The sequence below is a fragment of the Pelodiscus sinensis genome, chromosome 8 (genome assembly GCF_049634645.1).
Source record: "Pelodiscus sinensis isolate JC-2024 chromosome 8, ASM4963464v1, whole genome shotgun sequence".
Taxonomy (NCBI): Eukaryota; Metazoa; Chordata; order Testudines; family Trionychidae; genus Pelodiscus; species Pelodiscus sinensis.
The window spans coordinates 42,123,671-42,137,104 of NC_134718.1; the positions used below are offsets into that span (position 1 = coordinate 42,123,671).

Consider the following 13,434-nt stretch of genomic DNA (forward strand, 5'->3'; position numbering starts at 1 on the left):
GTGGCCAGTTTATCCCCCAAAGCAGGCAGTGTTGGCTAGGAAGTGTACATGACCACCAGGCTGATTTCTGTAGTGCTCTTATTGCAACTTAACAATTGTCAAACAGCTTTGCCTAAAGCCAAGTATGAACCTCTTCTGCAGTACACTAGGCTTCATTTGTTTAGGCAGGTAAAGTGGTACCTCTCCTTGCCCCAACAGGCACAAATGAAGCCCACTATACACATAAGATGTGATTTACATGAATATTGGGTTATTTCTGTATATATAACTGTTAGTGAATTTGGTTTTGCATATGATTTTAGGGAGCAGACACTAGCCTCGACGAAGGAGAGGGGAAAAGTTCAGAAAAAACCAAAGAGTCTGCCACACGTGTATTTGGTGCCAACACTCCAATTGTTTCCTGCAGTTTTGACAGTAAGTTTTTGCCAGATCTGTTCTTAATGACTCACTTCTATTGCTATGTGTACCAATCATAGATAATCAGTAGCCAAGTAGTGAACTATATTGTTACCCCGTCTTTCTTCCCCTACGCCCTACCAGTTTATTTGTCTCACCCCTTGTTCCATTGTGTTACTAACCAAGATGGTAAATAGTTCGGGACAGGGTCTGTATTTTAACTATATGCTGATACAGTTCCTAGCACTATAATGGTCAGATCCCTGACTAAGGAGTAGAATGGCTACTGGAAGACAAATTATTGATAATAAGACTAATAAAGTTTAACTTTGTCTGTTTCCATCATTTGAAGATCTAAATATAGATTACAGAAAAATTAATAAAACTATTTGAGTAAACAGGACCAACAGTAATAAACTGGATCACAGAATATGGATCAAATAATCTCATAATTATATTGTCAGCTTTCACTGCCTTAGGAGTGCTTAGTTCCTATATTGCTATGTCCCATGCAGATATGTAATGTAGATGTTAGATAGGATGTACCATATTAGTAATATAGACATTTGTGCTATTGATCCTTCATTCACACTACTCTTTTGGAGCCAAATGCAGTTTTAATTGGCTACACAATCAAAGCAGCTAACCAGACTTACCCTTGCCAAATCTGAAAACAAAACCGAGCTGCATTTCAGCCTCAAAAAAAGAATTTCCTCTCCTGAGCAAAACATAATCTTAAGGATACAGTCAGAGAAAGGAACCAGAACTTTGGTGTACAAGCCACTTCATTGGTTTTCAGGTTTCAGATAGGATTTAACTCTGAAAATAAAAAGCCAAGCAAAAAAAGTCTCCAGAAGTTCAGATTTTCATTTCTATTTACGCTCTGATCTTTAGATGTTGAGCTAATAAAATTATTTTATGGAATTGTATTATTTCAAATAAAATATATAATATGCTTAAATCAGCTCCTGTTCCTTTTCAAGTCAGTGGCAAAACTTGCATTGCATTCAGTGGGCTCAGGCCTTGGCCCAAAATTAGCCACTGGACTGCACTGACCAATGTTTTGGCCTTGGGGATGAAAGAGAGGAATTAAAAAATGTTCAAAAATATATTCAAGATTAGCAAGGTTTGGGGTGAATCCTGCAGCTTTCAGTGCTACTCTTGCCTTCAAAGTTTTGAAGAGAGAACTGTTGGTCCTGACCTCTAATCTCAAAGAAGGGCCACTAGGATGATCCGAGGAATGGAAAATCTGTCTTATGAAAGGAGACTCAAGGAGCTTAGCTTGTTTACTTTAACCAAAAGAAGGCTGAGGGGAGACATGATTGCACTTTTTAAATATATTAGAGGGATAAATACCAGGGAGGGAGAGGAATTATTTAAGTTTAATACCAATGTGGACACAAGAACAAATGGATATAAGCTGGCTAGTAGGAAGTTTAGACTTGAGATTAGATGAAGGTTTCTAACCATTAGAGGAGTGAGGTTCTGGAACGGCCTTCCAAGGGAAGTAGTGGGGGCAAAAGATCAATCTGGTTTCAAGATTAAACTAGATGGGTATATGAAGGGGATGGTTTGATGAGATAACATGATCTTGGTAACAAAGGGTATGTCTACACTACCCCGCTAGTTCGAACTAGGAGGGTAATGTAGGCATACCGCACTTGCAAATGAAGCCCGGGATTTGAATTTCCCGAGCTTCATTTGCATAAGCGGGGAGCCTCCATTTTTAAAACCCCGTTCGTTCGAACCCCGTGCAGCGCGGCTACACGGGGCACGAACTAGGTAGTTCGAACTAGGCTTCCGAGTTCGAACTCCTCATTCCACGAGGAGTAACGGTAGTTCGAACTAGGAAGGCTAGTTTGAACTACCTAGTTCGTGCCCCGTGTAGCCGCACTGCACGGGGTTCGAACGAGCGGGGTTTTAAAAATGGCGGTGCCCCGCTTATGCAAATGAAGCTCGGGAAATTCAAATCCCGGGCTTCATTTGCAAGTGCGGTATGCCTACATTACCCCGCTAGTTCGAACTAGCGGGGTAGTGTAGACATACCCTAATTGACCATTCATTATCAGTGGGAAATAGGTCAATGGAGGGATGATAGGAGTTACTATAGAGAACTTTCTGGGTGTCTGGCTGATGAGTCTTGCCCACATGCTCAGGGTTTAGCTGATCGCCATATTTGGGGTCGGGAAGGAATTTTCCTCCAGAGTAGATTGGCAGAGGCCCTGGAGGTTTTTCGCCTTCCTCTGTAGCATGGGGTACAGATCACAGCCGGAGGATTCTCTGCATCTTGGGGTCTCCAAAGTATTTGAAGGCTTCAATATCTGAGATATAGGTGAGAGGATTATTCTAGGAGGGGTGGGTGAGATTTTGTGGCCTGCACTGTGCAGGGGGTCAGACTAGGGGTGTGTCTAGACTACAGAGTTTTGTCGACAAAAGTGGACTTTTGTCGACAAAACTATACCTGTGTCCACACTACCGCTGAGTTCTGTCGACATAATTTCGACAGAACTCAGCAGTTTTGTCGACGCTGGTAAACCTCATTTTACGAGGCATAACGCCTTCTGTCGACAGAGTTTCTGTCGACAGAAGGTGTTATTGCATGTAAACTGTCCTTTGCGTCTACACTACCATGTCGACAAAGCAGCTTGCTTTGTCAACAGAACTGAATGTAGTGTAGATGCTCTTTGTCGACAGAAGTTTTGTCGACAGTATCTGTTGACAAAACTTCTGTCGACAAAAGCCTGTAGTCTAGACGTACCCTAGATGATCAGAATGGTCCCTTCTGACCTTAAAGTCTATGAGTCTATGAGTCTATAATTACAGACAGGCCCATGAGAAGCTGCATCTGATTATCAAATTATTTTGAATAGAGTAATTTCTTAGTAATGTTTAAAGTCTCCTGCAGTTAGGTGAAAAAAAGCTGAACGGCTTCCATTTTACCCCATTCTAGGGATCTTCATCTACTTTGTACTGGTCTGAAGAAGCAATTTTCAAATATTAGCTTGATAGTATTAGTACATTGATCACAAATAATAATTTTAGTGATTGCTCATGCTTAGGTTGAGAAGCTATTGAATGCGTATTATAAATGCAAAATAGCCTAATTAAAGGAATCACATTTATTTCATTCTCACCCTACATTTGGCCTCTCATTTTGTTTTCTTTGTATAGGAGTGTATAGTTACCATCTTCGCTGCTACGTCTATCAGGCAAGAAATCTTATGGCTTTAGACAAAGACAGCTTTTCAGGTATGGAAAAAGCCTATTAAAGTCTCAGCATATTTCCATAATAACAAACCTAATCCCTACAATGAATGACTTGCTTCCACTATAGGATAGCTTGATTCACTGGCTATAGGCCTCATGGCAGTAATTACAACTTTACATCCAGAGCTGGCCAGCACATCCCCAAAGTACACAGTATTGACCAACAAAACCGGTGACTAATGCCTCTGAGGAATGAACTGATTCAGCTGTATCCACTTGAAAGCTCTGCCAGCTCCCCTTCTCAGTAGATACCTGTAGGGAGAATGAAGGTACAAACATTGACTGTACTTTAACAGAAACAATCTCTCCTGGACCCTAACTTCCCTTTTTTGGCCCAAAGCTATACAGTGTGTAACCCTGCCTGCCCCCTTGATAATAGTGGTGAATCAAGCTATATCTGCTTGTTGTATCAACAAGTTTTTGCCTTATCCAAAGCTTTTTATGACTTTACCACTAATACTGACTTGTATGGAAATTGAGTTGATGTGTACCTTACCACTAAGCATGAGTCTTGTTTATTTGTACAAAAGTATTCATTAGTGTTTAATTGTACAGGAACTAAAAATGTTTTCTCTCTCAGTAGACAATATTGCCAAATTATGGATCTTAAAAACTTATAAACTAGTAGTTTATCCATGGTAGCCAGATAATCAGATAAAATCCCTTTTACTCATGGTATACATTTGTATAATTTTGTCATATCTCCATAGGGAAAGTCTTAGATATTTCTTCCTATGTGTACCAGTCTGTATTTATGTAATCAGAGTAAACTAGTTAAGCAGTTACCCTAGTATTTAATGTTTAATAATTACAATGAAAATTTCTACTGTTGGGATACTGTATAAATATGACTTTGAATGTATAGCAGAGTAAATACACCATGAATGGGTGGGGGTGAATTTTCATGGGTTTGTTTGTTTTTCCATGTTTCCATCTTCTTTCTTCCTCTTTTTTCCTTTGTATTATGAATTGAACATGTCTAGTGCATTCCATGATTTGTTATAAAAAGGTAGAATGATGTATATTGTAGCTGTGATGCTGTTTTCTCATATACTGTATGAGATTAATTTTTATGTACATCATATATGTCATTGTTTTTGGACTATTTGAATATACAGCAATTTAAAAGAAACTATGACAACTTCATATGGATAGTTCAAGGCTGGTATCTCAGATAGAAGACATATGTAAGCCTGAACTTACAAATTAGGAACTTACAAGTTGTTTGAAGAGTTACACAGAGTACATGCCACTTGGATTAGTTACTTAGCTAGAGACTGTTGAAGTTGACCTAAAGATAACCTTTAAAATAGCCTCTGGTGCTTGGTAATAGCAATTTGTACAGGAAATGTTAATATCCATCATCAGATACCTTCTTCAGAGATCCTGATGATTTAGAAGTATACCTAATAGTAGGCCTAGAACACTTTAATCATTTAGTTCTGATTCACAAGAGGAAGGGACTGCCATAAATAAGCATGTTTGAGACCAAAGCTTGATCTATGGAATAGCCTGGTAGAATTTATTGTTCAGCAACTAGTCAGAACTAGAATGATCTCTTTGTATTATTTATGAGTCCATGAAGTTGTATATCACCAGAGACATCATGGAAAAGCTTAGATGGAAGATATAGATCAGTAATTTTAAAAGGAAACTAGTATAGACAAATTTTCATTTTAGTTTTCAGACTCATTTTCTGATTCATATGACATTTTAATCATTTCACATACTGTTGTGGTCTTCAAGATTTGCACAGTGTAAAGCCTGCAATAACCAGACTGAATTTAAAAGTTCATCATCAGTTATATGTTAACTATTGCATTGTGCATCATGATGTATTGGTATATTATGAAAGGCTTTGAAGAGGGGACCAGATGGTTCAGGGAACTGGTAATGAAATATGGTGGGTTTTTTACTTCCAAGAGGTAGTTTCAAATCCAGGCATGCTTGCTAGTGAAAAATACTACTAATTGTGTAACAGCCTAGATTCTGCCACTTGATTCACCTATGTGGACCCCAGGAACATGATGGGTCTTGAGTGCTTTAGATAGAAAGGAAAAAAATTAATATTGTGATGCAGCATACGCATAGTGAAGAAACTTTTTTAAGGGAAAAACTGGAACACCTGTCATCACGGGGAATTCATAGATAAGTTTTGGCAGCTACAGTGGGCAATTATCAAGGGCAATGGTATTGTGTCTATTTCTTTTCCCCTCGGGGTTAGCTGTTAAGCAATCTTTGATCCTCAAGACTGGGTTAGAAATCTCACCAGAAATTTTACAACATTCCTTATATATAATCAGGCCAAAATTATTTATGTTATTAGGTTTTGTGTGATGGTGTTAGGGCACTTGTACTTCTGAGGCACGCTGGAACAGGAAGTAAACAGGCATGTGAAAATGAAGGAAAAATTTGTGAAGGTCCAGTCCAGATTAGTGTTCTTAGCTTGCAGGCATAGGTTCATAGTTAACACTCTTTCATTCCAGAGAGCTTCATGTTCATTATAGCAGATGGAGAGTTATGTACCTAGGTATTTCCACAGCACTTTCACTGTAGTGTCTATGAATATTACATTTTAGAGTTACATGCATGCACTGCTTTCAGTACTAGCAGGATAAGATTTTTCTAATCAATACAGTGGGATATTATATTTTTGTAATAGGGTTGCTTACTGCCTGCTGTCACCCCCCATAGGTGTTTTTTTAACGGATTGCAGCTTAAAGAATTTAACTGTTTAGAGACAAAGAAGAAAAGAAAACAATGTGAGCCAGATCTTCATCTTAATAGGCCAATTTTTACCAGCTGAGGATCTGGCCCTGTTTTTTTTAAATACATCTTCTAAGTCTTTGTATGGTCTTTCAGATCCATATGCTCATGTTTCATTCCTCCATCAAAGCAAAACAACTGAGATCATCCATTCAACTCTGAATCCTATGTGGGACCAAACGCTTATATTTAATGAAATTGAAATCTATGGAGACCCACAGACCGTAGCACAAAATCCACCAAATGTGGTTATTGAACTTTTTGACAATGACCAAGTGGTATGTAAAATTGTTTGTCTTGAGTCCCCTTTAATTATTTCCTTGGAGATAGCATATTAATTACGTTTATTATTTCTGATTGGTCAATTTGTCCAGGGCAAAGATGAGTTTCTAGGAAGAAGTATTTGCTCACCTATGGTAAAGCTAAACCCAGAAATGGATATCACACCTAAGCTTCTCTGGTATCCTGTAATGAATGGAGGCAAAGCTTGTGGGGACATTCTTTTCACTGCTGAACTTATTCTTAGAGACAAGGTAATTTAAAATATATATATTCTTCTAATATGAATGATAGACTGAAATAACTACAGTGGTGTATGTTTACTATATACAGAATACTCTTGTTTAAGAAAAAATAGAGAAACTTGAGCTTCTGTGCTTGTCTTCATAGAATGGCTCCAACCTTCCAATTCTTCCATCACAAAGAGCACCAAAACTTTACATGGTACCTCAAGGAATTAGGCCTGTTGTTCAGCTCACTGCTATTGAGGTATGCTGCTTAAATTAACTGAATATAATTATAGGAATTTCCTCTTATAGCTAGAAAATGTCTTTATATATTTGCTTCCAAAAGTAATGTCATAATGAAATAAATACAGATGACTTATTTTTCAGTAGAGTATCAACAACATTTTTTGGTAAATCACCTTAATATATGTCAGCTATACTTTATAATTGGAAAGATATTTTTCTCCCTTCCAGTTAGTATTTCAATATCACATTACTAAGGCATTTCCCTTAGTAATGCCTATACTGGATTTTATTTACAGATTCTTGCCTGGGGTTTACGAAACATGAAAAACTACCAAATGGCTTCTGTTACTTCCCCAAGTCTCATTGTAGAGTGCGGTGGAGAAATGGTGGAGTCTGTTGTGATAAAAAACCTCAAAAAAACACCAAATTTTCCATATTCGGTTCTCTTCATGAAAGTGGTATGATGTTAAAATTACATTGCAAAGATCTTCATTAGTGTTAAATGTTCTATACGCTGGATTTCATTTTTAGTGTAAAAAAATCACTGGAAAGAACAAGCACATTCCTTGACAATGTACGACATGCATCTTTGAGTCTGAAAATTCTCAATGATAATTAAACATTTCTACACAAATGCTTATAACAGAATATATTCCCATTTATTACTAATCAATATGACTATGTTGATGATCTGTCTACAGCTCAGTCCTAGGTATTTATGACCTTCATCACTGTAATATCTGAGGCTGAAGAAATCCTACACTGAGGCAATACATGTATTTTAAAAAGATTATTATGTTGACCTTTAATTAGTATGTCATGGAGTTGTATGATGTATGCAAATATACATTTACAGTTCATGGGAGTTCAGTATTAAATTACCAAATCTGTGACCCGATTCTGTAGTATTTACTCAGGCAAAAATGCTTTATTCTCATCTACCCTGATTCTAAGCACAAGCAACTAACCTTCATTTTTCACTTTTAGCTTTTGCCCAAAGAGGAGCTATATACTCCATCACTGGTTATTAAAGTGATAGATCACAGACAGTTTGGACGGAAACCAATTGTGGGACAGTGTACCATTGATTCCCTGGAAGACTTTCGCTGTGACCCCAATGCTACTGAAGCAGACATTGCACCACAACTAAAAGGTAGGCAGCTAGAAAAAGATAATTCTCCTTTCTTGAGGAAAATTGGAGTAATCCATCTTGAATATTCACTGTATATACTGAATAGATTTATAGCCATCTAGTGTTAGATATTAAGTTGGTGACAGTGTGGCTTGAATGGAAAAGCAAACTCACAGTTTTAATCACCAATGTGGTAATCTATAGAACAGTGGTTAACAGCTGCCTCCCAGGTGGTCTCGCAATGCTTCTGCAGCCTCATGGTCAGTGTGCAGCCGTGAGTCTGCAGCATCAGCTCTGGCCAGCAGGTGAGGAGGTGAAGAAAGCAAACTCACTCCTCCCCACCCGTGCAGGCCGCAGAGCTACATATGGAGGATCGTTGCCACCATGGTAAGAGCAGGGCGTCCCTTGGTTGGTCCTGTGGGGCAGGCAGCAGGTTGGGCTATGCGGGGCTCAGCCAGGCAGGGCTAGCTATTGTGGTGCACGAGTGGCCGGTGTCCCCTCCCTTCCCCAGCAGCATGTTGGGCAGCACCGTGCCCAGCAGTGGTGAGAGGAGACAGTGCTGGGGCTGAGGACCCTGAACACACAGGCTGCTGGTGGGGGCTTCGGGCCCTCTGGGGCTTTGCACTCACGGGGTCTTGGTCTGGCAGGAGGGGCCGAGCTGCAGCTTGGCCCCTGAGGGTGCCATGGGCTGGATCCCTGCAGGACCCCCATCCCCTTCAGAGCTGGACACCCCAAGGTCACCTACCCACTCCCACCTTGCTGTGCCATGCCCAGCCTTTCTGCCCCTCTATTTCCCTGAACGTCCCTCTCGAACCACCTTGACTCCAGTCCTATTCCCAAGGGCACTCTGCTCCCCATCTCCCTGAACCCCCTCAGCCACTCTGTCCCTTAGCTTAAGCCCGAGGCACTTCCTGCCCCCATCTCCCTCCCTCCTGGCCAGATACCCTACTCCCAGTCCACTTCTGCATCTTCCCTCCTGGCCAGACTCTATACCCTCTCTCCTAGCCAGACACCCTACCCCCAGCCTGCTCTCTTGCACCCTCCCTTGCTCCTGCCTCCGGCCAGACATCCTACTTCCAGCCTACTTCTACATCTACCTACCACCCAGACCTTGCACCCTCACCTCCCTCCCAGATCCTGCACCCCATTCCTCTCACTGGCAGCCCTGTCCTGCATACTGAACCCATCGTTTTTATCCCCACCCCAGAGCCTAAGGGGTTCCATAAAATCCACTAACTCCAGAACCCCAGAAAAGTAAAACTGGCCTATGGAAAGCCCTGAACCTCAGTCCCCCCTACCCTTCCCTTTACCCCGTAGGGTTGGCGTGCCGGAGGAATAAGATGTCTCAGTTAGGGACCACGTAAGTGTGGGTTGGGTTTTTTGGAGGAGGGTTTTTTTTTTGCTTCTCATTTGTGTGGTCACCAACTGATTTTTTTCTGTGGGTCAGTGGCCTCCCAACCCAAAAAAGGTTCCCCACTCTTGCCATAAACAAAGAAAACATTTTAAAACCTTTTGTGTTGGACATAAATTAATATTTTATTTTATTTAAAATGAAGTTTGATAAACTAACTTGAGAAAATTAAAGCACTTAATCTGTTTAATAATTTAAATTAAACCAGTCTCCCTAGCTGCAGCACTAGCAAAATGGCTTGGGTGTACAGGCAGTCCCCGACTTACGCGGATCCGACTTACGTCGGATCCGCACTTACAAACGGGGCTTTCTCGCCCCGGAGCTCGCAGGCAGCGGTCCGCCACCTCAACCTCCGGGGCGAGAAAAGCTGCTCTCGGTGCCCCGGTCTGCTGAAGACGGTCCCCAGCAGACCAGGGGCACCACGAGCAAAGCCCCTATCTTGTACATAACCCGGGGACTGCCTGTAATATTGTAATTAACAGAGAGTGTCCATTAGCAACTGGCAGTCTTCAGAAAGGTTAATATTGAGCCAGATGGTCCATGGGCCATAAAGTTTGAGAACCACTGCTATTAACCCTAGAAGAGACAACAAACTATATGGAAATGTCAGTATTCCTACAACAAACAGTGTCAGATTATTGGAATAGCTGGTACCTTCAAAAGGTTTCTGTAGCATGTGCACACAATATAACTGCCTTTAAATGACTGTTGTAATTGGTAGTACTGATATAGAGAACCACACTCAGGGTATGTCTAAACTACACCCCTTTTTCAATAAAGGCATGTAAATTAGACATATCAAAATTGTAAATGAAGCCATGATTTGCATTTCTCGTGCTTCATTTACATAATGGCGGCCGCAGTTTTTTTCTAAAAGCTGCTTTTCAAAAAAACCCCCGCAGAGATGCCCCATTTTGAAAGATTCTGAAACAGGATCGGGATACAGGATCTTTCGAAATGGAGCATTTCTGTCGAAAGATCCCTATCTTGACCGCTTTTTTTTCCGAAAAGCGGTTTTTTGAAAAAAACAAAAAACAAACCCGCTGCTGCCATTATGTAAATGAAGCATGGGAAATTCAAATCCCAGCTTCATTTACAATTTCAATACGTCTAATTTACATGCTTTTATCAAAAAAGGGATGTAGTTTAGACATACCCTCAAGGAGAGAGATAAAAGATTGAAAGTAAAGAGGGAGTTATTACAAAGATGGCTTTATATTTTTATGGTTTTATATTTATATTTTCAAAGTCATTGTTTATTTAAACCTCCCATTTTTTACTTAGTTTATGTTCAGTGCTCCTTAGAAAGCCATCGTTATTATTCCAGAAAATGAATGGAAATACCACAGTAGCTTTTATTTTTAAAAAAGGAAGTAGCATGGAAACATTGGACCACATGCACCCACAACTTGTCGACACATAATGGACCACATCAGTTCACTCTACTGTACCATCATATTATACAGTTAGGCCACCATTTTTTCCATTGCAACCCATTATGGGAAAATTTTTGAAAAAGCATAAATGGCAGGTAAGAGTCTAACATTCGTTGACTTTCAATAGACTTTAGGTGCCAACCTGCCATTTGCAGCTTTGAAAATGTCCCATTACTGCTTATTTTTCAAACTCCATTGGATTTGATGTGTGTTTGTGTGTGAGAGAAAAATACCTATGTAACTAATACTTGCTAATTTCTTTAAAGAGCTAATCCTGAGTAGCAATTAACAAATGTTGGCAAATAATTGCTTGCTTTAAAAAGCCAAACACATGCCAAATACATTCTTTTACATCTTCTATAACATTTGAATTTAAATTCTGATAGTGAACTTGACCAGCATATTTTAGCTTAGTAAAATGTTTAATTTACAGTTAGCCTCCTGTCAGCTATGCCTCGTCGGGATGTGGTCATTGAAATGGAAGACGCACAGCCACTTCTTGCAGCTCAGGTAATCTTTGCAATTTGATGTTTGACTTTCATATTACAGATGCATGATTTACTAGCAACTACTTAGTATGCATCTCTGAATTTCTATAAGCTTTTCTGGCATGCTGCCCAAATCATAGGAGCATCTGTAAAACTGGGGGAGCCTTTTGGATTGTCACAAAAATTATTTTGTGGCGGGGAGCAAAGGAAATATTTTAATTATTCCTATCTTTTTCTTACGGTTACTATTAAAACAATGTATTATTCTTCGAGTGATTGCTCATGTGTATTCCAGTATGTATGTATTTGTGTGTGTGCTGTTTTCTCAACTGTTGGAAGACTTTCCCCTACAGTAACCATCAGATTGGCTGTGGTGCCCCCTTTGATGACACCTCACGGTATCACATTTATAACCCTGCCAGTCCAACTCCTCCTTCAGTTCCTTCTTTTCACCAGTAAAGGTCATTGGAGATTCTGACTTCTTGCTTCGCAAGTAGTTAGTCTCTAGCATAGCATTCTTTTGCTGTTTTTGTTGTGTATATTAGTTGTTTGTTCGAGTTACTTAGAGAACTTAGTTCAGGGTTTCTCCATCCCCCCACATTGTTCTTCCTCCTGGGGCATACAGTGGCTTCTGGGCTTCAAGCAGTGTACAAATTGTGGCAAGCATATGCCCAGAAGGGATCCTCACACTGCGTGCTTGAAGTGTCTTGGAGAGAATCACCTGCCAGATAAGTATAATAGCTGCAGGGGGGTTACGCCGGGAATCAAAAAGGAGAGAGATCAGCAGCTTAACCTGATCTTCATTGAGTTAGCACTTGTGCCTCAGCCAGCCATTCCGATGCCGTCGGGTGCACAGAGCACCGGTCTTGGTGTCAGAGTCTTCAATACTGTGCCCTGAAGAATGGCATCAGCACCATTCCTCAGTACAGAAGGTGGGCTCATCCTCCCAGTAGTGGTTCCATTCCTAAGTGCCATGCAAGAAGAGGATGGAGAGGGGCCTACCCCCTTGCAGGAGGTCTAGTAGGGCCCTGGAGTTGGCTCATACTATATCCAGCTTACCAGGGCTGAGTGCTTTAGCCTTGGCCCTGTTGACTCTGGCCCCATGGGCGGCTCCATTGAGTGAGGTGTTGGTGGACTCCCCAGTGCCAGTGGTGGTGATGTGGACTTTGACCTTTCCTCCATGCTGGACACATTTGAGTAGTGTGGGACCTCACTGAACTAACTGTTTGAAGCTCAGCATCTTCCCTCAATTGCACTGACAGTGATGGCATCAGCAGGACTGGTTTTGAGGGCATCAATGGCACTGCTGTCTGCACCTGTATGCATGGCACTGATAGTGTTGACACATGGAGCCTATCTGGGCACAAGTCTCAGCGTCAGCCTTCCTAGTATAACCCACACACGAAGGCTATGTCTACACTGGCGCGATCTTAAGCCAGATGTATGCAATTGAGGCTAAGCGTGGAATATCGCCAGATTTGCATATCTAATGAGTTGCCATTTTTGTGGAAGAGGCTTTTGCGTCAGAAGGAGCATCTACACTGCCCCTTCTTGCACAAGAAAAACCCTCTTGCACAATGCTGTTACGCTGATTATTTTCAGGAATAACTGAAGAAGAAACACTTGAAGAAGAAACAGTTACTTACCTTTCGTATCTGTTGTTCTTCGAGATGTGTTGCACCCACTTCCCCTCTGTTGGATTGTTCTGGCAAGAAGTAGCTGATGCAGGAGTTGGGTTGCAGTAGGGATGTTAAATATCGGTTAATTGAATAGTCGAGTAACCTTA

At 40.8% G+C, this 13,434-nt stretch overlaps 1 protein-coding gene across 3 annotated transcripts in view; it reads left to right on the top strand.

Moving 5' to 3' along the window:
- The window catches only part of MYOF (myoferlin), a 143,861-nt gene that overhangs the window by 106,261 nt on the left and 24,166 nt on the right, over positions 1-13,434 (top strand). For all 3 annotated transcript variants that reach the window (XM_075935158.1, XM_075935159.1, XM_075935160.1), the window contains 8 exons: positions 303-414; positions 3,568-3,645; positions 6,526-6,707; positions 6,804-6,962; positions 7,099-7,197; positions 7,478-7,639; positions 8,169-8,334; positions 11,594-11,670. In XM_075935158.1, the coding sequence (XP_075791273.1) occupies positions 303-414; positions 3,568-3,645; positions 6,526-6,707; positions 6,804-6,962; positions 7,099-7,197; positions 7,478-7,639; positions 8,169-8,334; positions 11,594-11,670 (1,035 nt within the window). The remainder of the gene's footprint in view (positions 1-302; positions 415-3,567; positions 3,646-6,525; positions 6,708-6,803; positions 6,963-7,098; positions 7,198-7,477; positions 7,640-8,168; positions 8,335-11,593; positions 11,671-13,434) is intronic.